Source organism: Equus asinus, chromosome 27, assembly GCF_041296235.1.
Source record: "Equus asinus isolate D_3611 breed Donkey chromosome 27, EquAss-T2T_v2, whole genome shotgun sequence".
Taxonomy (NCBI): domain Eukaryota; kingdom Metazoa; phylum Chordata; class Mammalia; order Perissodactyla; family Equidae; genus Equus; species Equus asinus.
This window is the reverse complement of record NC_091816.1, coordinates 15,961,100-15,986,529: the sequence shown is the minus strand read 5'-3', so window position 1 is coordinate 15,986,529 and position 25,430 is coordinate 15,961,100. Positions and strand designations below refer to the sequence as shown.

At 36.7% G+C, this 25,430-nt stretch overlaps 1 protein-coding gene across 9 annotated transcripts in view; it reads left to right on the top strand.

Annotated features, from left to right (window-relative positions):
- Positions 1 to 25,430, top strand: part of DLC1 (DLC1 Rho GTPase activating protein) — a 479,646-nt gene that overhangs the window by 167,827 nt on the left and 286,389 nt on the right. For all 9 annotated transcript variants that reach the window (XM_070500034.1, XM_070500032.1, XM_070500033.1 and 6 more), the window contains one exon: positions 19,174 to 19,323. In XM_070500034.1, coding sequence (XP_070356135.1) covers positions 19,174 to 19,323 — 150 coding nt within the window. The remainder of the gene's footprint in view (positions 1 to 19,173; positions 19,324 to 25,430) is intronic.

Here is a 25,430-nt window from a genome sequence, read left to right as displayed (position 1 = left end):
CTTCCTATTTTTATAGTCATATTAAAATTTACATTTGAATTATATTTTGCTGAGCAAATAACAGAATCTTAAAAAATAATGAGATCTTAATTCTTATTTTCCCTTTGGTTGGACTTTCTAAGTCTGAAACGGATCAATGCTTTCAATTCACGAGGAGACATTTAGAATAAAAATATCCAGTCCTTCCTTTAACTTGCGCTCAGTGGAAGAACACGTACTTTGAATTATTTTATCAGTAATTGGGAGAGTTTCTACCAAAAGATCCATGCTTTCTCACGTATTTGACCTTCTAGTCATCCGCAAACATTGGTAGTTGAATAAAATTTTAATCGAATTTTATCAAATTGAATAATGAGACACATCAAAGCAGAAATTGTATGGAAATGCCATTTCTGATTAAATAGTCACGGAATGTTTAAGAAATGCCTAGCACTTTGATAAATGTAAAAATATATTATCCTTAATGCTTTCTACTAGGACTCAACTGTCACCGCAAAGAGCAGTGAGGTGAAACTCACCAACCTAGCACAGGACCCTCCTCAACAGCTTGTAAAACATGCCTACTTCGGTGAATCACTTAAATGGCAAATTTATGTTCACCTTGAAACAAATAGGGGAAATACTGTGCCTGTAGAGAGCCCGGACAGAGGTGATGCAGTAGGGGTTGCAGAGAGAGCAGAAAGCGTTCATTTTCTTTTTCCACTTTCAATATATTTTACACAAATACAATCATTTTGCTCATAAAACTACCATCATGAAGACCTGGAAAGGGAAAGTTGGTGAGTGAAAAGAAAAAATAGGAAGATACATGCCTGGTAAGCTTGGGGGCCAGGGCAAACCTATGCAACTCAATTCAATTCAAGAACTCTCTATGTGTGTTGAGTATGTATCTTGCATTGTGCTTTGCACAAGACTTTAGCCAGAGCTAGTCTCGCCCCACTCCCAACTCATTCAGAAGGCAAACCCATTTTATTACCATGTTTTGTGTCCTTTTATATTCCCAGCACGTCTTGCACTTCCATGCCTTCCTTTCTTCCCAGTCTTACTCAATTCTCAAGGCTCAGTTTAATTGTTGTCTTCTTTATGAAACTGACCCCATATCACCCAATCAGAATCTCCCCAAATCAGAATCTGTCTTGTTTTTTCCTGAATAGAACTTTGCTCTAGCACTAATCTCATCCCATTTGGTTTTGGCTGCTTGTTTGCATATCAGTCTACCAGATGTAATATACATTCCTTAAAAGAAGAGAGAATTTCTCCCTTGTGCATGACACAGTGTTAGTGATCTAATAGTTGCTCAATAAACATGGAAAAAATGTAAACCGCAGCCCTCTCCCTGAAATCATGGCTTAAGAAAGAGATGGGCCAATCTGCTCCATGAGTAACTTAAACGTTCAAAAAGAAAAGATTTACACTTGCCAAAATATCCATTTGTTAACTAATGGATGCAGTAACCGTGTGTAATTTCCCCTGGTGTATTTTAACCTTCCCTCCAATTACCATCTCTTGCAGGCAAAGTGTAGCAAGCCAATTGTTTCTTGATATTACTAATCTTAGGCAATGTTTTCATTGTCAAAAAAGCTACACAATGTCTAAAGTCCTTTCTAGCTTGAAATTACTACTCTGTGGTCTGCTTGTTTCATAATTTCACCATGAAAATAACAGAATGTTATCACCGAGTACTATTCCACCTACCTCGGGCTTCTGAGAAAAGCCACACCGTAGAGTCTTAAACCCCACCTTTTGAAAACACACAAAGTTACTTTATTCATTGGCTCAACCCTCATTAAATATGTGTTGCATATATACACTTCAAACCATAATATTTTAAGGAACCCTGAATCCCATTTTGATATGTTATTTAAAATTGGTCTTAAGATCTCTAACTCAGAAGCTCTATTAGTCGCATTTTATTTTGTGTTTATACAACTGATAGCCAAAGAATGACTACTCATTGTAGGAAGTGTGTGTAAGTCAGCTCCACAGGAGACTCATGTATTATTGAATTTGACCATTTGAATTAAAAACCATAAAAACTTAATGGGTCCCTTTCATGGGCACATAGTTTATACAGAGAACAAGCAAGTTATATAAAGAAATATTTTTCTTCAATGTGCTAGAGGGATTCCCTAGGCAGAAATTTGGGTTAACAGTTATTACCATATTGGGAAAGAAAAAGGCATTGTTTGGTTTCCTTATGCACAAGAGAAAGGCAAATAAACAGGTCTTAATGATCTCAGGGAATTGGAAGATGAGTAACCTCAATATTTTGGAAGCAAAAGGCTATTTTTCAAATGTCCCTTTCCCTCAGAAATATTATACCACAAAGACGTTTTTGAGTTTTGACTAAGTCTTATAAGGACACGAACAATGAACCACTCCACTGCCAACACATTTTCTAATCAGCGCCTCTGAAAATTTCTCTTCAATTAAAATGAAAAAGACAAGTTCCCATAGTAGCTGTTTATGCTCTGTTTCTGTAGAAACTTTGACCTTTAGAGATTGTCAGCCTTATCTATATGCTCATTAAAGATTGGGACTTGGTAGCTAAATAGTTGGTAATCAATCAAAAAATAGTTTTGAGTCCTAGTATGTGCATTCCCTCTGCTAGGTATATTAGTGGTTACAGAGAAGCATGGGGCCCCATCTCTTCTCACGTGGACTTTAAAAATTGATGGAGAAGGGGCTGGCTCAGTGGCATAGAGGTTAAGTTTGAGCTCTCCACTTCAGCGACCCCAGGTTTGCCAGTTTGGATCCTGGGCATGGACCTACACACTGCTTATCAAGCCATGCTGTGACAGCTTCCCACATATAAAATAGAGGAAGACGAACAGAGATGTTAGCTCAGGGCTAATCTTCCTCAAAAAAAATAAAAAAAGAAAAGAAAAATTGATTGAGTGAATGAAATGCTTAATAATATAAGCGAGCTATAATGACTAGTTACTCCTTTTTAAATTAGTAACTGCCAAAAAAGAGATCAAAGAAAAAATATTTATGCTACAAGTAAATGATATACATCCTAAATTTAATTATCATTGATTTTTTTCATCTTCATTGAGGGAAAATTGACAAATGTATTTGCATATATTTAAGCTGTACAACATGGTGATTTGGCATACATTGTAAAATGATTACCAAAATCAAGATAATTAACACATCCATCACTTCACATAGGTAACTCTTCTGTCTGTGTGTATGTGTGTGCGTGTGTGTTGAGAATGCTTAAGATCTACTCTCAGCAACTTTCTTTTCTTTTCTTCTTCTTCTCCCCAAAGCCCTCCAGTACATAGTTATATATTCTAGTCATAGGGCCTTCTGGTCGTGCTAATCTCAGTAACTTTCAAGTATATAATGCGAAATTATTAACAACAATCACCATTCTGTACATTAGACCCTCAGAACTTAATTTTTTAATAACTGAATGTTTGTACCCTTTGACCAACATTTCTACATTTTCCCCCTCCCAACAGCCCCTGAAAACCACCATTCTGCCATTCCACTCTGTTTCTATAAAAAAAAATCAGCTTTTTAAAAAAAAATTCCACATGCGAGCAATACCATGCAGTATTTGTTTCTCTCTGTCTGCCTTATTTCACTTACTATGTCCTCCTGCTTCGTAAAAGGCAAGACTTCCTTCTTTTGTATGGCTGAATAATATTCCATTTATATATATATAACACATTTTTTTAGGGATAATCCAGTCATCCTTTGATGGACATTTAGGTTGTTTCCATATCTTGGCTATTGTGAATAATGTTACAATAAACATGGGGATGAAGATATCTCTTCTAGACACTGATTTCAATTCCTTTGGATATACTCCCCAGAGTGGGATTGCTGGATCATATGATAGCTCTATTTTTATTTTTGAGGAACTGCCATACTGTTTCCCATAGTGGCTGCACCAATTTACATTCTCACCAACAGTGTGTAACGGTTCCTTTTTCTCCACGTTCATGCCAACATTTGCTACGCCTGGTCTTTTCGATAATAGCCATTCTAACAGACATGAGGTAATATCATATTGTGGTTTTGGTTTGCATAATTAGTGATGTTGAGCACCTTTTCATGTACCTATCGGCTATTTCTAAGTCTGCCTGAAAAAATGTCTTTTGGGGTCCTTTGCCCACATTTTAATCAGATCATTTGCTTTTATGCTATTGAGTTGTATGAGTTCTTTATGCATTTTGGATATTAACCCCTTATCAGATTTATAGTTTGCAAATATTTTCTCCCATTCTGTAGATTCCCTTTCCATAACAGAATGCCTAATAATATCTTTAAAACTTTGACATGTATTTACTTAAATTGCTATTTGGGTTAAGTATTTATCAACAGTACCAACAGTTTTATTAAATTTCATCAAGTTACATTGCACAGCGCTCATTGCCATTTGACTTAAAAAATAAAATTTTGTCAAATAAGAATATTTTTCTTAGTTAATTGCAAGTATATAGCAACTCGGCCTTAAAATCACAAATATAGAAGCATCAAAATTGGATTTTATGCTCACTTACTAGATCTCTGTAACTTTTAGCCTTTCCACATAGAGTCCCATCATATCACATCTCACGAAATGTCAGTTTGGCTTTACAGTAGAGTCAAGGTCATAATGATATTCTTTTCTATCTTTGGGCTAAAAGAAACAATGCAGCTCTTCTGGAATTTGTCTGGTCTGTGAGGAAAAAACTGTAATTCTTAGGAGTAACCAGGAAGACCAGGTTGTGCATCAAATTGGCCCAGCCAGGATTCAACATATTGAGAGTGAAGGTCACAGAAAGAGATGATCTCCAGAACTCAACAAATAAGGCTCTGAAGAGTGGCTTAGGGACTTCAAACTACTGGAAAGATAAATTGTCTCTTCACATGTGAAAACAGAAATTTATCTTACGTAAAATTTAGTAAGCTTACTTAACAAATGCGTGGACATCTTTCCGTGTCAATAATAAAGATTTTCAATCATGGCTTTAAAGGCTTCAGAGCATGTCAATATAAGGATGTACCAAAAATCTTCTAAAATCACTCATGATAAAGAAAAAGGTAGAAAAAAACATATTATAAAGTGTGTTGTGCAGTTAACTAATAAAATTTTTTCTGGGCTTTTTCATGTTTGTGGAGTTTGTCAGCTTTTTAAGATATAATTTGTAGTGCTTTATTTTCTTCTTTTTAATAAATGTTTATTTTTCTACCTAATAAAAAAATAATAATCACTGATGTAAATTGCAACCACATATTCACTGTAGGAATTTCAGACCACACAGAAAAATCTATAGTTTCCTTTTGCCCCCCTCCCAATTCCACGCCCACCCCCCCAGAGATAGGCATCTTTCTAGATATTTTTTCGTGCATCTATGTATATGCATATAGAAATACAGAATTTTCCTTTGAGTGTGTGTATTTGTGTGTGTGTGCACACGTGTGTGCATAGGTGCTCATTTGATACCTAAAGAGTTTCATGCTTTAAAGGATTGTTCTTCATCTTTCTTTCTCCACTTACCAAACCCTCTTGGAGTGCTTTCCCTCTGAGTAGGAGGGTCCCAAGTACAGTTGTGCAGGTTGTTGTTCCCTGCACAAGGACACCAAACCAAAGTGCTGAGTGGGCACTGATGGGCAACCTGTGTGTTACTCATCAAGCAGTGAATGCGGGCACGGGTGCATCCCTCCAAAGGGGCGCAATTTTCTAATTCACAGTGAAGAGCTGAATAGATTACTAGTGGCTCTGTGAGTGCATGTTTATCTCCCTCATATTTACAACTCTTATGTGGTGATCGAAGGGATAACGGTACCATAATTTACTACATTGAACAGTTTTCTATTGACAGCCACATAGATTATTTCCAGTTCTTTGGTCACTAGGAAAAAACAATGCTTCAGCGAATAGTATTGGGCATACTAATATTTTCATTAATGCAAGTAATTCTCTAGGAAAGATACCTAAAATTAGAATGCCAGGGTGAAGGATATGTCCTACTTTAATTTTAATAGATACTGCCAAACTACCCTCCATAACAGGCAGAAATTTACACTTCCAAAGGCATTGTCAACCCTGAGTACAGTCAAGATTTTTTCTTTTTTGACAATCTGAAAGATGAAAAATAATAATTCTCGTTCTTGATCTTATTTGTATTGTTTTGATTACCAGTGAAGTTTAGGGTTTAAAGTCATTAGTCATTCTTATTCTATGAATAGCCTTTTTGTATGCTTTGACCATTTTTATTAGATTATCTTTTTATAATTTCTTAATTCTCTGTTATATGTGCTCCAAATATTTTCTCTCAGTCTGTTAATTGCCTTTTAACTTTTGTAAGTCTTTTCATTTGTATGTTTTTATACAGTGTCATGTTCTAGTGAATGTTCAGATTGTTCTGTTTTTAAGATTTTTGTGATGAGTACTCCTTTCCTCTTGCAAGAATTTTTTCTTTTTTTAATATTTCTTTTTTTCATTGAGGTTATGATAGTTTACAATCTTGTGAAATTTCAGTTGTACATTATTATATGTCAGTCATATTATAGGTGCACCACTTCACCCTTTGTGCCCACTTTCCACCCCTTTTTCCCCTGGTAGCCACTAATCTGTTCTCTTTCCCCATGGGTTGGTTTATCTTCCACATATGAGTCGAGTCATACAGAGTCTGTCTTTCTCTATCTGGCTTATTTTGCTTAACATAATACCCTCAAGGTCCATCCACATTGTTGTGAATGGACAATTTTATCCTTTTTATGGCTGACTAGTATTCCATTGTATATATATACCACATCTTCTTTATCCAGTCATCAGTTCATGGACACTTGGGTTGCTTCCACGTCTTGGCTATCGTGAATAATGCTTCAGTGAACATAGGGGTGCATGAGTCTCTTTGAATTGCTGATTTCAAGTGCTTTCAACAGACACCAGTAGTGGGATGGCTGGGTCAGACGGTATTTCTATTTTTAATTTTTTGAGAAATCTCCATACTATTTTCCATAGTGGCTGCACCAGTTTGCATTCCCACCAGCAGTGTGTGAGGGTCCCCTTTTCTCCATGACCTCTCCAACATTTGATATTTTTTGTCTTAGTTATTTTAGCCATTCTTACTGGTGTAAGGTGATATCTTAGTGTAGTTTTGATTTGCATTTCCCTGATGATCCGTGATGATGAGAATCTTTTCATGTGTCTATTGGCCATCCATATATCTTCTTTGGAGAAACGTCTGTTGATATCTTCTGCCCATTTTTTGATCGGGTTGTTTGATTTTTTGTTGTTGAGCTGTTTCAGTTCTTTATATATTATGGAGATTAACCTTTTGTTGGATATATGAGTTGCAAATATTTTTTTCCCAGTTGGAGGGTTGTGTTTTTGTTTTAATCCTGTTTTCCCTCACCTTGCAGAAGCTCTTTAGTCTGACGAAGTCCCATTTGTTTATTTATTATACTGCTTCCTTTGTCTGAGAAGACATGGTGCCCGAAAAAATCATTTTAAGACTGATGTCAGAGTGTACTGCCTATATTTTTGTCTAGAAGTCTTATGGTTTCAAGTCTTACCTTTAAGTCTTTGATCCATTTTGAGTTTATTTTTGTGAATGGCGTAAAATAAAGCTCTATTTTCATTCTTTTACATGTGGCTGTCCAGTTTTCCCAGCACCATTTGTTGAAGAGACTTTCCTTTCTCCATTGTATGTTCTCAGCTCCTCTGTCGAAGATTAGCTGTCCATAGATGTGTGGTTGTATTTCTGGGATTTCAATTCTGTTCCATTGATCTGTGTGCCTGTTTTTGTGCCAGTACCATGCTGTTTTGATTACTGTAGCTTTGTAGTATGTTTTGAAGTCAGGGATTGTGATGCCTGCAGCTTTGTTCTTTTTTCTCAAGATTGCTTTAGCAGCTCGGGGTCTTTTCTTGCCCCATATGAATTTTAGGATTCTTTGTTCTATTTCTGTGAAAAATGTCATTGGGATTCTGATTAGGATTGCATTGAGTCTGTAGATTGCTTTAGGTAGTATAGACATTTTAACTTGTTTATTCTTCCAATCCGTGTGCATGGAATCTCTTTCCATCTCTTTATGCCATCATCAATTTCTTTTGGGAAAGTCTTGTAGCTTTCATTGTATAGATCTTTCACTTCCTTGGTTAAATTTATTCCAAGATATTTTATTATTTTTACTCGTTTAAGAAAATTTTAAGATCAATTTTTCATACTTAAGCATTTGTGGGTGAAATATGATGTCAGAGATTTACCTAAAATACTGGATTTGTTTTTAACCGGGGAGGGATAAATAAAATAAAATAGGCAAAATATTGACAAGTTTTAAGCTTACAGACACATGAGAGTTTATTATAGTCTCTTTTTTGTATATGTTTAAAGATATTCATACTAAAAAAGTTTTTTTGTCTGTCCTATTTGGGTTTTTTTTTTTTGTCTTTATTTTTGTTTTTGAAGAAACAGCTTTGCAATTTCCATTAAAAAATCCCGTGGGAGTTTTGGGTTGGATGACCAATTTATAAATTAATTCAAAGACAATTAACACTTTATCCATTCATTCCTTCAATAAACATCTATTGTGTGATGATTATGTGCCAACCCCCCCTTACTGCTCTAGACTCTTGTATTATGTCAGTATGTAAAACAGGTGATGATTGCTACCTTCTAGAGGGGAAACAGACAACATACCTAACAAATTAGTTGTAAAGTATGCTAGAAAGAATTCTCCTATGAGAACAATTATGTCTCTCTCCCTTTGTTCTGTCTCCTTTTACATCCTTTGGTGACATTTTTAGCTTTCTCTGTGAAGGTCTTAAATATTTCTTGTTTGGTTACTTCTAGATATTTTAGTCTTTGTTGTTACGGTTATTTGCATTTTTCTGTTTCATTTTTTAAATGGTTAATGACAGTGGACAAGAATGTTCTTTTGTTTTTCTTTCTTGTGCAAAATTCTTCTGTTTGTTCTAACAGATCATCAGATTATTCTCTGGGATTTTCAAGGTACAAATTCTCTTTCATTGTAACATAACCATCTCCATCTTGTTGTTGCTGCTGCTGTTTTTGTCGTATTGACAAGAACCTCGAACACAATGTTGAATAGAATGTAAGATAACAAGCATTCTTACTTTTTCTTAATATGATAGAAGTGTTTCTAATGTTTCACCGTTATCCTCGATACTTGCTCTAATTGTCTGATATCCTTAATAAAGTTAAGAAAATTGCCTTCTAAATCCTTGCTACCTGAGAGGGCTTTTGTAAATTTATTTTGTTCTGTTTATTAAATCACTAACAAGTGATTTAAAATAAGTTTTTAATGTTATACATGCTTTTTTGTCACTTATTTGTTATATTTTTCCCATTAATCTGTTAATATAAGGGATTAATAGATTTTTTTTATTGTGGAATTCCTCTGGGTGAGAATCCAATTCCCAGTGTCCTAATTTCTGTCAGAAACCATGAAATGACTTTCTCTGAAATCGATTACAATGTTCCTTAACCCTCACCGTGCTTTGAATATATCTGGGGAACTTCTCAAAAACACGTTAGCTTGGCGTCCTCCCACAGCTACTACGTCAGAGTTGGGTGGGTGGAGCCTTAGCTCATAGAAATGTTCAAAGCTATGTAAGCACACTTAAAATCAGCCACTTTTGAGAACTGTTGCTCTAATGGTGGTTCAGAGGTTCTCCAGGTGTGGCCTCCAGCAGCAGCAGCAGTACCTGGGAGCTTGTTAAAAATGCAAATGCTCCATTTCCATCAAAGACCTACTAAAACAGCAGGTTTGTTTTAGCAAGTTGTTCAATGGTTCTGACACACAGTAACATGTGAGAATAGAGTTAATTATTGATAGAGAAAGGAAGGAAGGGAGGGAGGGAGGGAAGGAGAGAGAGAGACAGAGAGAGAGACAGAGACAGAGAGACAGAGAGAGAGGAAGGAAGGAAGAAAGAAAAGAGAGAAGAGAGAGAGGGAGAGGGAGAGAAGAAGGGTAGGAGGGAAGGAAGGAAGAAAAGAAGGAGGGAGGGTAGGAAGAAAGGGGGAAAAAAAGAAGGCATAGAGGAAGGGAGGAAAGGAGGAAGAAAGGAACAAATCATCAGAGGGTTTTATCTTCTAAATTTGTGGGTTAATAACAATAAGAAGACGCCATCCATATGTGACTAAATCTAGTTTTTTTAGTCTATGTGTTCTCAGCCCAGATCTCTCAATGGACATAAATTTGTATGGAAAACGTATCCTTTTAGATCATCTGTAGAGTTGAAGACAGTGCCTTATAGGATTAAAAGCGTTAATGGCTGCTTAAGTAACAAAAAGCAAAAATGAATTGAATCAGGAGGCCTAGATTTTCCCGTTCTGCCATCAACTAAAGTTTGTAGCCTTGGGAATGTCTTCAATTTGGCTGAAGTAATTACCTCACCAGAAAAAATGAGAGAACTGGACTAGATAAATAGTTCCCATACTTTTTCAACGCGAGACCTCTTCACCAATGTCAAAAAAGCCACAGACATTCCACAGTGAGAAAATCTACAATGGCAAAAACGTACTCTGAATTTACTCATTCATGGAAAATTCAGTACAGAACGTTCACAATTTAAGTACATTTGAAATTCCACAAGAGCAGCCTCATTCATTTTTCACATTTTATTTTGTTACTAAAGAAAAACCAAAACGGCAAGTCTTAGATTTGCCTAGGATTGTAACACTAAATAAGATACCGAGAAAAGAAACTTTTCACTCATTGAAGTTGTATAGCGAAATTTAAGAAGCAGTTCCTGTTCATTCATTCAAGGAAACAACCTGTGTAACACCTCACCACTGGAGTGACATTGTGTTCGAAATCAAGGGTTTCCTCTGATAGCCCCAGACTGGGGAGAAGTGTGTTAAGCCGAAGGAGCATTATTACATGAATCAAAAATAGAATTGCTGGAGCCAGCTTGGTGGCATAGTGGCTAAGTCTGTGCGTTCCACTTTGGCAGCCTGGGCTTCACAGATTCGGATCCCAGGTGTGGACCTATACACCACTCATCAAGCCATGCTGTGCAGGCATCCCACATACGAAATAGAGGAAGATTGGCAATGGACGTTAGCTCAGGGCCAATCTCCTTCACCAAAAAAAAATAAATAAAAAAAAATAGAATTGCTGAATAAAATATAGGATTCTCAGTTACATTTGAATTTTAGATAAACAACAAGAAATGTTTTAGTATAAGTACATCCCATGCAATATTGTCCTGTGCAATATTTGGGACATACTTATACAAACGTATATATATATATATATATATATATATATATATATATTTCTTGTTTCTCTGAAATTCAAAGATAATTGGGCATCCTATATTTTTATTTTACGAAATCTGGTAATTTTAGTTTCAAATGAGAAAAAGCCTAGCATATTTGAGAAACCAAAAGAAGTTCTGTACTTTTAGGACTGCATTTCCTAAAACGTAGTTTGGTTTATGGGAGGTTATATCAGAGAGTATAAGGATTTTTATTTTGCTAATTTTGCAGTTTAATACACTTTAGAAAAATATAAGATTATCATTTATATATTATATAGCATTTATTTATAAAAAATAAAAGTGCATTTTTAACAGTAAAAAACTAAGTTTCTTTAAAGAAAAATATTAAAAAATATATAGTGGTGACTATATATAAATATATATCAGGATGACTGACATTCGAGGAACATGAGGCAGGACCAGGGAAAATGACCAGAGGCGAAGCTAGAAAAGTAGACAGAAGCCAGGACAATACGAGACTCTTCTTCTAAATCGTCATATGTTTTTATAGAAAAGGAATTAATTTTTACTTATGTCTGTCTTTGTTATCCACATCTAAGAAAAAAACATCATAACTAACATTCTTGAACATAGTTTACAGAATTTTAATGCTAAATAGATGTTTTTCTTATTTTTCAAACCAGAAGAAGTCCTGTCTCCTTTAATACCTGAGCCCAAGTAAAGAGCTACTGAGAATTGTACACGAAACAAACAAGCAAAAAATGCTGGAAGTCTTTGCAGATCTCACATAGGTATGATGACACAGAACAAATAATCAACTCAGAAACTCAGGGAGGCTGACTTTGTGTCTGTAAGTGTATTATTCATGGACCCTGAATGTCCATGTCCAACTTTAGCATTTAAAGTGAAGACTGGTTACCAAATAATTTAGGAAGAAATTATATCTCAGTCCCAAAAATGGGCCTTTGAAGCCAGTGGAGGAAGTCATCCTCAGATTTCCCTAGAATCCAGAGGAATTACCGCCCACACAATTCTCTCCCTGGGTCACACCTGCCACTTCTGAGCACTCCTTAGCCCCAGCTGCATCAATGTCCTTTGAAACCATTCCGGAGACTGTGTAGGCAATTTACCAAAGTCCCAACTAAGAAATGCTTCATTTGAAGCCTAGTTAGAGTTTAAAAATCCAGCAAAAGAGAGCCCGATTTTCTTCTCCATGCCTTATAAATGAAGGCAGATAAATAGGGAGTGAACATAAAGACAATATAGAGCCACGGTTTATATATCAGTTAAAAGATTCCTTGTACTTTGAATGAGGATATTATTTATCACTCTCCGTCCTCCAATATTATAATGATATTGGCACATATTAATAATTAAAGGTAATACACAAAGATTTTGTGATTGAATAGAACGTATCTGTCCAATAAGAGGTAGTTGCTGGTTTGTTTTCTTTCCTCCCAGTCTACGTAAGTTTCATCTTGAAAAGCAGCAGAATAAAAATTAAGGCTGGGGGCCAGCCCAGTGCTGTAGTGGTGGTGCAGTGGTTGGGTTAGCACACTCCATTTCAGCAGCCCGGGATTTGCGGGTTCGTATCCTGGGCACAAACCTGCACACTGCTCATCAAGCCATGCTGTGGAGGCATCCCACATATAAAACAGAGGAAGATTGGCACAGATGTTAGCTCAGGGACAATCTTCCTCAAGGAAAAAGAAGATTGACAACAGATGTTAGCTCAGGGAAAATCTTCCTCACTATAAAAAAAAAAAATTAAGGCTGACTTCTTTAACTTGCCTAGGAATTCTAACATAAGATAATTAAATTATCTTTACCTTCTGACTGTCATTTCAGATGAAATCTTCACTGGTTTTGAAGAATAAAAGATTTAATAACTTTCTGGCTCTTTAAACAGGATATTATTTTAAGGAAGGAAAATCTAGAATGGGAATTTATTGTCAAATGAAATATATAACACTAATATGAGATTTCATACTAGTCCAACTGGCTGCAGATCAAATAATTCAGGATGAAGTTGAGCCAAGTCTTTTGCTAAAAGGTCTCTTTCTTTTATGGGTGAGCAAGGAGTATTACCAGCCCAGAATAGCCAGCGAGATGTGTGTGAAATCAAAGACAGTATAGGGGCCAGAACCTTGGATTAAGAATCAGGAAGTCTTAGTTCTATTCCTGGCCTAGCCTTTAATTTATTATGGCTGTATGTGATGCCACAATTCATTGACAAGCAGAACATTCAGGCAATGCTATGTTTGCTGAGCCAAATATCCACTATTTGGAAGCATCCGGGTATTTTACCGAATTTTTTGGTTCTCTTCCAAATGCTTGGCATTAGGAACACAGAGCCTGTGCGTCTCTAGGCGAGGCTCCCTCTTCTCGGGACTTCATATTTGCCCAGTCTGTAAAATGTCCGGTAACTCACACTGCCTCCCCACTCCCTGTGTGTATGCTGTGTTTTGTGTTTTTCAATAAAGAGCTTCTAGAGAAAGAGACGGGTGGGAATTGTCTTCCCCAGATGGAAGGAATGACGGGTAGCGGAAGCTTGTATTCAGAGCATTCCAATTCAGAGGCTTCCAGGAAAGAAGACCCTCTAGAAACCATGTTAATCTCCCCCAGCTGCCATTGTGATCAAAGGGACTTTGCTGCCCAAGGACAAAACAGTAGATCTTGGGAGTAGATAAGGAGCATCTTTCAGATCTCCCAATGAACACCACACAGTTGACCATATTAAGTTTTTGACCATAAATCAAACTGAATAAAAGTTTGTCTCCTAATTAGAGTTAAGTATCCACTGACTTGTATCTGAAAGAGATACAACTGGAAATTTCTTCCACAGCAGCTCCATATATCATGTATACCTTGACAACAGCTGGTTACAGTCTCGGGACAACAGTATGCTTCTGTCCTTAGCAATACACAAGCACACGCTGGAAAAGGAGACATATATCACGCTGTTGACTCAAAGTCAGCTCGCAGCCAACTAAATACTGTTTCTTCAATTAAAAAAAACAAATCAGATTGTGGCTATCCCATTAGGAATAGTCTGTTCGTGTTCTAAACAGGCACTTAATTCTTAGGCCATATTAAAGAGGGTATATAGTACATGGGGAGGGACTTGCCTTCTCCGTTCTGGTCAGAGAACGTGTAGAGTGATATAACTAACCCTGGGCACCAACCATTAATTGGGTCATTGACGGAATTAGGTCATATTCAGAGACAACAGAACTAATAAGGATTTTAAAACATGCCATATGAGAAATAATTAAGAGAACCAAGGATGATTTACCCAGCAAAGGAAGAAAATAGAAACAACAGGGTTCTTCAAATATTTGAAAGGAAGTTTGATGAAATAGACACCACTTATGCCCAGTTCTGGAGGGAGGAACTGAGAAATTAGAAAAAGGCAGAATTTGACTCCACAACATTTCTAAAAACTATTACTGTACAAATATGAAATAGGTTGCTCCCCAGGAAACAGTGTGTAGCTCATAACGATGAGCAATAAACATATCTTGAATGATTGTTAAATAAAAGGGTAAAGAAGTAGACTAGATGGTTCAAAGGTTTCTTGCAATTCACTGTGGTCATTGGTGTTTCTGCATGTCGGAAGGAATGGAAACCAAGTTGCAGGAGTTGAGGAGAGAATACACGATACCTGAATGGGTGTTAAATTAAAAATTGTTTCTATGGAAGGAAAGCAAAAATGGAGTATTGGAAAGAGAAGTGGAAGAGCAGGAAGTTGGCAATGGAGGAGGGATCAGACCTAAAACTCCCTGGAATTCACTTTCCTCCTCTGCAGTCGGGACACCGGAACCGATCCTGGACTTCCAGATTTCTAAAATCTGAAACGTTGAATGAAGTCTCTAAGTGACATAATGGGTAACTTAAAGAAATGTGTTTTGACTGATTTAAGTAAAAATACAAATATAAAGATATGTTAATTATAATGAATTTTAAGGAATTTTACAAACATAAGTAATGGAATAGTGCAAGGAAGGCAGATAAAGGAGCCTCTACTAGGAAACAAGAGAATGCTCCAGAAGTACACAATTTAAATCTACAGTTTATACCGAACTCTACCTGGGCAACAGGAAGAAAAGTTAAGGAAAGTAAATGTGTTAAATAAATAAAATGCGTTATTTCAATATATCATTATACATAATTACATACATTGCTTTAACTACCAATGTTTTTATTCAAGTCAAATTCTAAGAATGATTCTCCATCTTACTGGTCCCCACTCAGAATGTGTGTTAGAGCCACCATGCAGCAGCTCACATCAGCTCACAAGAGCCAATTGTGTGCATCTCCCAACTCCGCATTTAATAATATCTGGTTGGGACCTTGAAATTGACCATGGGAGTATTTTCACCCCAGAAATCGGCAAGTGCTACAAATCAGGACTTTCCTTTTAATTGGAGATCCGGTTGCTAAACATTTACCAACAGACCACTGCCCGCCCTCTCCCTACTTCTAAGAAATAGCTCTCAAACCAGTGTTTTCTTCTTTTTCACTTTGATCTCAAAATATGGGGGGCTTTGTGAAAGTGTCCATTTCTTCATAATCACTGTAAAGAGGGTCCAATTCAGACTTCAGCACAAAAAGGAGTATGACTAGAACTAGAGGAATAATCTTAGAATAATTAGAACTATTTAGTATGTATTAGCCATGTGTCATTGCTTGATATAAAGTATGGTGAGGTTCCAAAAGCATTTGATTGTCAATACGTTGTGAGAACTCTAAAGGTTCAAAAAACATAGCAAATCTTTCATTTACTTGCTTCCTGCCAGTGGCCCCATTGCACATAGAATAAAATTGACCTTTTTGCAGTGCCCTTCATAACAAAATACAATTTGGCTCCTATTTCTATTCAACCTCCTTTTGGTCCTAGTACTCATTCACTCTCCATTTCAGCGCCTCCCCTCACTGCTTCCCTAACTTTTCTGATGCTCTTACTTACCAAACTCATTCTCACCTCCACATCCTTGTATCACTCTTCACTCTGTGTGGAAGGCTTTTCCCAGTTCTCTCTCCTCTTCCTCCTCCTCCTTCTTTTTCTTTCTTCTTCCTTCCTTCCTTGCTTTCTTTCTTGCTTGCTTTCTTTTTCTCTCAATCTCTCTTTCTCTCAATCTCTCTTTCGCTCTTTCTCTCCCCTACCTCATTCTTTTTCTCCCCATCATGACTTAACTCTCATTTCCACAGAAAGCTCTTCTCTGACCACCCTATGCACAGTGGGACACTGTTCCTGCGGTTTCTATATATCTCATTAACCTATTCATTTTCTTATCACACTTGTTCCTATCTGAAACTATCTTATTTATCAATTTGTTAACTTTTGCTGCCTGTCTTCTTGTGGTTGACTATAATATTCAGAAAAGCAGGGGTTTTATATCTCTTATTCACTAATTAATATTTTTTCCCTTTAATAGTGCTTGGCCCAGAACAGCTGGAACTGCAGGAATGAAGGAAGGAAAGATGGGAAGGGAGAGAATTTAGCATCTTGGCTTAATTTAAGGGGTTTAAGTTACTGAAATACTGAGAGCTTCATTAATAGGCAGCTTCACTTTTTAAGAGGTTCCTCTTCCTGGACGACGTGACAACATGAAATGAAAGCTCCACTGTAGAAATCAACCTAGCCAAAATCTGCAAATACACAGCTTTGTTTTCCGGCATGAGCTGTTCACTGGAGTTTAGCCATGGACGTATGAAAGGTTAGAACTTTGTGAAACATTAATACCTGGGTTTTAAAGACAAGGACAATAATATTTATCCAAAACATCTGATTTATAGTCAACTCTATTTTGTGAAGTTTTATGAATGTATAACATATGATACTGGTCTGAGTACTTGACACTTCAGGCTGAACGTAATAGATGGTAAATAAGGAAGCATCCATGAAGGAAAAGGAAAAGCAATAAGCTTGTTTCTCTAAAAGAATATTGTAGACCAAAGCTATGTGATTTTATTCCTTTTGGCAGATCATTTGGAATAACTTGATGCTCAGCCCATGGATTTGAAAATGTTTTTAAAGCACAATCTCAACATCCAGTTAATTCAAAGACAAATAGTTTCTGAGACTACTGGTGATAGGTCTAGGATAGCTGAAGGATATTATGCTTTATCCAACATTAACTCAGTAGCTGGAAAAATATCAAGATATATTTTCTAAAGCTTTGGGAGGTGTTATTTCACTGGCTCCTATTGATTTCATTATTACTACTCCTGAAAAGGCATTGGTTCGCAGGGTACAACTTGACTCCATGTCTGCCAGGTAGAAAAATGTAATCTTTGTGCTTGAGGATGTATAACTGGGAAATTAAAGACAATCACACAAAGAGATATGTGGATATAGAGATGCAAAGAACATTATCTTGCCAAACACAACTTTGGAGAAGGAAATTATATAAGCAGGTACATTGGAGGCGTAATTAAGGGGACTCTGAGTCTTCTATTCAGTCAAATTTTTCCATTTTCTGGAATATTTAGAAGAGAATTAAGTTGAATAATCTCCAGTATTTCTGGGACTCTCATGTAAGGTCTAAGCAGGATTTTACTATGAATAACGCTCTTTTGAATGTAACGAATTTCTGTAGCATTGAGGAAAAGGGTGTGAGGTAAGGTTCAGGTCTTTTGATGACTCTCTGACCAACTGAATCTAATAAACCAATTATTTGACATATGAAAGATAACTCTCATTAAAATTAACAGTCTGCTCTAACTGTTTGAGGTAAGGAGACCCCTGTAGAATTAGATGAATCCACAAAATTACCCCACTCCCTATTCTTTGGAGGTCCCTCCTAATGGTGGCTAGAGCATTCAGAGGGATTAAAAGAACAAAGCCAAAAACAAAATTAAAGATCTGATTCAGGCAGTTACTCATCCGTGCTGTTACTACTACCATCACCTAAGCAAAGCCCTCAACTTGCTCCCTTGTTCTCACACCCCTCAGGCTTCTGTCATGCTATATTTTCCCTTCGAGGTCACCATGGGTGGTCCTTTCAAACCTGATTTCTCCCAGGCAAATATCTCAACTAGATGAGAAGATGCCAACATGAGTTGCAAATGATCATTTGCCTCAAAAAGGCTGGCCCCAAGTCTATTACATTCCTCAATAGATTTTGCTTCTGATGAAACTTACCGCGTTTCCAAGGTTTTCTTTTTTTTTTCACCCAACACCTTACCCAACCTTCGTACCTTGTACAACACAGGGAATTTCGAAGATTTGAACACACTAGAATAGTAAATAGTCATGCCCAAATAACTCTATTTGGTCAATGAGAAGCTTTATCTATTCCTATAAGCAAAAATCTTTCCATAAATATGTGTCTATATTACAGTGAATTCAGAATAAGTAACCATGAATCATATGGTTGTGGGGGCTGTTTTCAAAATGTGTGAAAGAAAAAGAAGCTTGAAAATATTGGCAATGACGGAAGTTGAAGCATCAGTAGGTAAATGGCGCCATGTTAAAAAAAAAAAAAAAAACTGCCCCCTGCACAAGCTGAAAACCTGCCTTGTTTGATTCTTTTCCCATTGTTTTGCTACGCTCAGAAATATTCTTCCTCAAATATTCTTTTGCATTCATCCTTAAATATCTAACCATAATTATTAGTTTGTTATAGTTGATTTGTACCATGACAAAAGAAGAGTAAATATATAACTTTTCCCAAAAATAATTCATTGGAAAGTAGTAATTATGTATCAGTAGTCATTGATGTTACACTTCTTTTTCGTGCACTTTGCTCCAGAAGATATATATTTAATATTCATGTAAAATGCTTTCTTGGCAGTGGGTCAGCATCTTTCCAATGAAGAGCCCATTGATGACACAGAATAGAACTTCCGTTCTCCCTTAAGTAGAAGACTGCCTATTATTCAGTGTCCTTTTTGTCACATTGAAGAACAGGGAACTTTTTATTCTTTCTAAGAATGGCCTTTCAGATTCAATAACAACATGTTTTGTTCCTCAGGAAATAAGAGAAGATCGAGATAGGGCGCGGCTAGACTCCATGGTGCTGCTAATTATGAAACTGGACCAACTTGACCAAGACATTGAGAATGCTCTCAGCACCAGCTCCTCTCCGTCCAGCACACCAACGAACCTGCGGCGGCACGTGCCTGTGAGCGTTCCACTTTCCACCTCTTTGCCCATGAGCATGATATCTCTACTTCATAGAGTCCCTCTTACGAATGAAACATCCTTCATGGCAGCATCCACCCATATGTGACCCTGATAGTGTTCTGTAAAGAAGACACAAAGAATTCTATGCTTCATGCAGAGTCCATTAGAGAAGTGTGGGATTCAAAAGAAAATGGTTATTATTAGTTAGAAAAGACGGTCAGCTTGGGAAATTATGGTTCCTAGTGATCAAATCCTCTTCATTTCAGCTATTTCCCTAATTTTCAGTTTTTTCTGATATGCTATAAATGCCATCAGCAAGGCTATGTCTATCTTGTTTAGTATTTTATTTCCAGTGCCCCACAAGTTTACATTGGGTATAGAAGATAAGAAATATGTGCTGTGTGGATGGATGGATGCGTGGATGGATGGATGGATAGATGGATGGTTGGATAGGTGGATGGGTGGATGGATGGATGGATGGATGCTGGTTGAACTAACACAACATACTGCAGGAAAGAATTTAGATGAGAGTAACTTGAAAACACTCTAAAATTCTCTCAGTGAAATACGATGAATAGGACAGAGGTGAGAATTTTATTCTACTGTGAACCAATGTATTCTACTGTGCACTAATTTCATATAAGACAGACACTCCTCTGAGATTTTGACACTCAAAATAAAATTTGGAAGACACAGATTCCAGGACTGGCTATACACTTTATATATCTATATTAGCTTCATATTAAATGGCTTAGTTTGTACAGATCTACCAAATGTGATGGTAGAGTTTACTTATGATTAATCTACGAATCCCTTTTCAATTACTCTATTACATTTGTTATGCAAAAATCAACACATTAAGTCAAGAAATTGTGTCACCTAAGATCAAAGGGGTGGAAAATCCTGTGTATAAATTTGAACACCTACCAAAATAGAGCTATTCTGTCTCAAAATTCTTTAATTAGTACAGTTCTACCATTTATTCTGAAGTTTTTCAAGGCTCATTCTAACTGTGGGACAGAATATTTCAAAGTAAATAATTCAAAGTAAATAATTTTAAACAATTAAAATAATGGCTAACTTTAGTATATACTAGGTACTATTCTGTCCTTTACATATGTTATCACTTTAATTCCTCACAGTGTTTTTTAGATGAGTAAACCACGTAGAGAAGTTAGTAATTGTGTGTGCCCGATCTGGGATACAAACCCACCAGCCTTGCTGCAGAGCCATATCATTTAACCACTACATCATACCGCCTTCTCTAGCTGACTCTAATCCCGTTGTAGTTTGATAGCTTGGGCAAAAAAAAAATTTGTAATTAAAAATGGGAGAAATGGGTCAACTACTTTCGGGTTTTTTTTCAGTTTAAATAAGTTGAGTAAATTTTTTTAATGAATAAATATGAAATTAAATACTTCGACTTAGAAAACCAGTAGAAATGACATTTTTGTTTTTGTTTGTAACCTGAATAATTTTTTCTTAGCCTTCGGAATTCATCTCAAATGGTTTCTTTACAGAGAAGTCTTCCCTAAATATCCTTCTGTCCTCCTAGCCAGAATCAATTACTCCTTTCCTGGTGCTCCCATAGTGTCTTGCACATACTTTAGTAGGAAAAGTATCCAAATGGAAGAAAAGCAATCCAAGCCATACCCTGAAGACCAGTGAGAAGAGATGTTTTCATCTTGTTTCCATATGAAGCATGCAGAGAAGCTTCATATGCATTTTCATCAACTTTTAAGCCATACTTTTTAATAGGAGATCCTTTGTAATAGTTTTTTTGCCATTAATGCAAACATGGGATATGTTTTCTCATTAAAATTGTCTGTCGTGAATTGTTAATCTCTCCCCTTTTTCTTCTGCATTGAACTTTCCTCAATCTCCATGTATTTAGGAGGAAAACCACAGCCCATATTTCTGCTAAATACAGCTCCATATTGTAGTCTCTGTCTCAGAAAGCAAGACAGCCCTTACCTGCTAGACATGGTTCTTTGTTGAATGGTAAAGGCAGAACAGAAACAGGAGCTAAGGCAGGTGATGATTTCCACATCTGCCTACATCTAATCTTGTGCCTCCGCAGGCCTGGGTTCAAATGACAGCTCGACAACTGAATACCTGAGAACATAAGAAAATTCTCTAATTTCTCAACTTGAGGTTCATGTACAAAAAGAAACATATTTCCTACCTCGTGGCTTATTGGGAGCAGTAAATGGAAGAACGTATGTAAGACATATTGCACAGATCTGGCACAGCGTACATATGTAGAATTTGTTAATTCCCTTTTCCTCTCCCATGTACTCATGCCAGGCACTGGGCCCAAGATGAATAAGACATATTCTGCAGCCCTCAAAACTTCTTTTTGGTCTTTCTGTTTTTCTAGGTCATTCCTTGTTCTTTATTTCTGTTCCTTGGTATTTAAAGCTAATTTTAACATTCTCTCATCATCAAAAATTTTTCCACAGGCACTTTCCATTCCTTTTGATAATTGCACCATGGAATAAGGGGATTATAACAGCATGATTATGACCTTGATTGTCCACAAGGAGCACTGTCCCAGATTCAGAGGAGAAACGTCCTCTGCCACACCCTCACACTGCTCTGTGAATTTACGATTTAGTAGGGAGGACAAGACAGACAATGAAACAGGGACCTCAGTTTGAGACGATTTGTGAGAAAATGGTGGAGTGAGTTCTACTATAATAAAGGGTATAAAAAATAATATAGGTTGGAGTCTTTAAGAATGCCTTTAAGATAAAAAAAATATTAAAATAAAGGTAGAGGTAAAGATGTAAGGAGGCTGCCTTGATAGAACTTACAAGTTGGGATCAGACAGATCTGAGTTTTAATGCTAGCCCTGCCACAGAATGTGAATTTGGTCAAGTTACTCACCTTAGCCTTGGCTTCATCATCCATCAGGTGACGATAACAGTACCTTCCTCACAGAGTTGGTGAACACTGGAAGCAGAGATGGCTGTAAAGTATTGTCTTTAAAAGGCAAAAACTCAATAAATGGCAGCTTTTAACACTGTTTACTATTTTGCCTCAGAATTGCTGTATTGTTAGAAAGATACAAAGTTGCCCTGTTGTTTACCTAATCAAATTATAAACAGGAAGGCAAAACTGACACAAAAGATTTCTGATATACATAAAAGTCAAATATAAATGGCTTATAAATTACCTTCTACTTATGACTATGCATTTGATGTTGATTCAATTTGAAATTTTAATGAATCACATTTATCTTACAGTAAAGTGTTGTTTCTCTTTTCCATGCAAAAGACGAGTAGACGGCCTTGATATGAAATCACTCAGGGCATGAGAAATTTAGTTAGGGTTATATGTTTTACACACACACGCACACACACACTTGAGAAACGTAATATTACTTTTCATATTCATTATCGCTGTATATTTTTTGTACCCTTTCTTTCTATCTCTTTGTCTTTGTGTCCCACTTTTTTCTTTTCTTTTTTTGCAGCTTTATTGAGATATAATTGGCACATAACACTGTATAAGTTTAGGGTATACGATGTGATGATTTGACCCACTTGTATATTAGCAAAATGGTTACCACAATAAGGTTAGTTAACACATCCATCACCTCATATAATTACAGTTTTGTGTGTGTGAGGTGAGAACATTTAATATCTACTCACTTAGCAACTTCAGGTTTATAATTAACAAGTATTGTTAACGATAGTCACCGTACTGAATATTAGATCCCCAGAACTTGTACATCTTATTTTTTCTTTTATCATGCTTTGTGCTTTGGTGTCATATCCAAAATATCGTTGCCAAGACCAATGTCAAGAAATTTTTTCCCTGTGTTTTTTCTAGGAGTTTTTACAGTTTCAGATCTTACATTTAAATCTTTAATTCATTTCAAGTTAATTTTTGTGAGTGGTGTAAGATGGGGTCCAATTTCATTCATTTGCATGTGAATATCCAATTTTCTCAATAACAGTTATTGAAAAGACTATTTTTTCATTATTGAGTGTTCTTGGCTTCCTTGTCAAATATTAGCTAACTATATACGCATGTGTTTATCTCTGAACTGTCTATTCTATTCCATTGGTCTACGTGTCTGTTTTTATGCCAGTACCATACCAGTTTGATTACGATACCTTTTTAATAGAGTCTGAAGTCAGGAATTGTGATGACTCCAGCTTTGCTCTTCTTTCTCAAGATTGCTGTGTCTATTCAGGGTCTTTTGTGTTCCCACACAAATTTTAGGATTGTTTTTTCTGTTTCTGTGAAAAATGCCATTAGAATTTTGACAGGGGTGGCACTGAATCTGCAGATCACTTTGGGCAGTATAGACATTTTCACAATTTTAGTTCTTCCAATCCAAGAACATGGGATATCTTTCCATTTTTTTGTGTCTTCTTCAGTTTCTTTTCATCATTGTCTTATAGTTTTCAGTGTACAAATCTTTTACCTCGCTGGTTAAACATTAATATTTGTAAGTCTAGTTATTCTTTCATAAAATAATATTTAATGATCATGTTCTAGGTGCCAAGCACTATTCTAAGATCTGGAGATGTATCAGTGAACAAGACAGGTGAATCTCTGCTCTTGTGATACATAGATTCCAGGTGAGGGAGACAGACAAGGATTAGAGAAAGCGATGAATGAAGGGTGAATGGATGGATAGATAGATAGATAAGATGATGGTTAGATATAATTCATATGTGGTAGATAAACAAGGTAATAGGATTATAAAACAGAGAATGATGCTGTGGAGGTTGAAAGGAAGAAACTACTTTAGCTTGAAATGTTAAAGGATGATTCTATGAGGTAGTGACATTGAAACTAAGACCTGAGTGACAAGAAAGGGCCAGCAAAGGGAAATACTGCGGCAAAGGACAAGAAAAGACATAGTCCCCACTGTAGAAACCAGCTTAGTGGACTGGAAAGACTGACAAACAGCAAGTTTGGCTGGAACATACTAAGAAACATGAGAATGGTATAGCATCGGGCCAGAGAGTTAGGGTTCAGGGTAGATGCACCATGTGGGCGATGGTAAAGTTGAGATGTAGAAAGAGTAGACTCAAAGATATTTAACTCATAATTTTCTCAGGTTGAAACTGTAGAGTGATATTCACCTTTACTCCCTCCCCTCTGCATTCTCCTCATACCTAACTTTCCCCTGCGTCTCAGGTCACCATACAACACAAAGGGAGCGTTTGATAAATTGAATGCACAGTCTTTGAAGACAGTACTGAGTAATTGCATTCACTTAGTAGACAAGTCATAGCCACGTTCTGTGTACTAGATATTAAAAAACCATAACGATGGGGCTGGCCCAGTGGCCGAGTGGTCAAGTTCGCGCGCTCCGCTTCAGGCGGCCCAGTGTTTCGTTGGTTCAAATCCTGGGCGCGGACATTGCACTGCTCATCAAACCACGCTGAGGCAGTGTCCCACATGCCACAACTAGAAGAACCCACAACGAAGAATATGCAACCATGTACTGGGGGGCTTTGGGGAGAAAAAGGAAAAAATAAAATCTTTTTTAAAAAACCCATAATGATATTAATAATAACTATATTTGTAGTAATGGCTAACATTTAATGAAAATTATCAAGTGCAGATTATATGCACTTTGCATATATGCTACTTAATGCTCAGGAAACTCTGTGAGCGCATGCTATTGTTATACCCATTTTCAAATGAAGGAATTGAATTACACATGGCAAAGCATAGTTGCTGCCCTCAGATAACTTATAGTTCATTAGACACACAGACACTTGAGCTAAATGATTCCAAGCCATTGTGGCAGATGTCACTATGGAAGTCTGATGGGGGCATTTCTGAGTGAGGTGAGGAAAAGAGACAACTGTCTTTCAGCTTGACACCCACAATGACCCTGCCGCATGAGGGGTGTTAAGTGATTTACCTAAGGTCACACAGTAAGCAAGGGATGTTTATGGGCTTCCACCTCCTGACTCACTGCAGTGCCCTAGCTGGCTCCCACTACTGCCACTTCCAATTCACAATCAGCTGTTAAATTACCAAGGTAGTATATTACCTCATTCTCTAGTATTTGCCTTCTAAAATCAAACCCTCTGAAGAGTATAATTGTTATTACAAAATAATGCATGACGA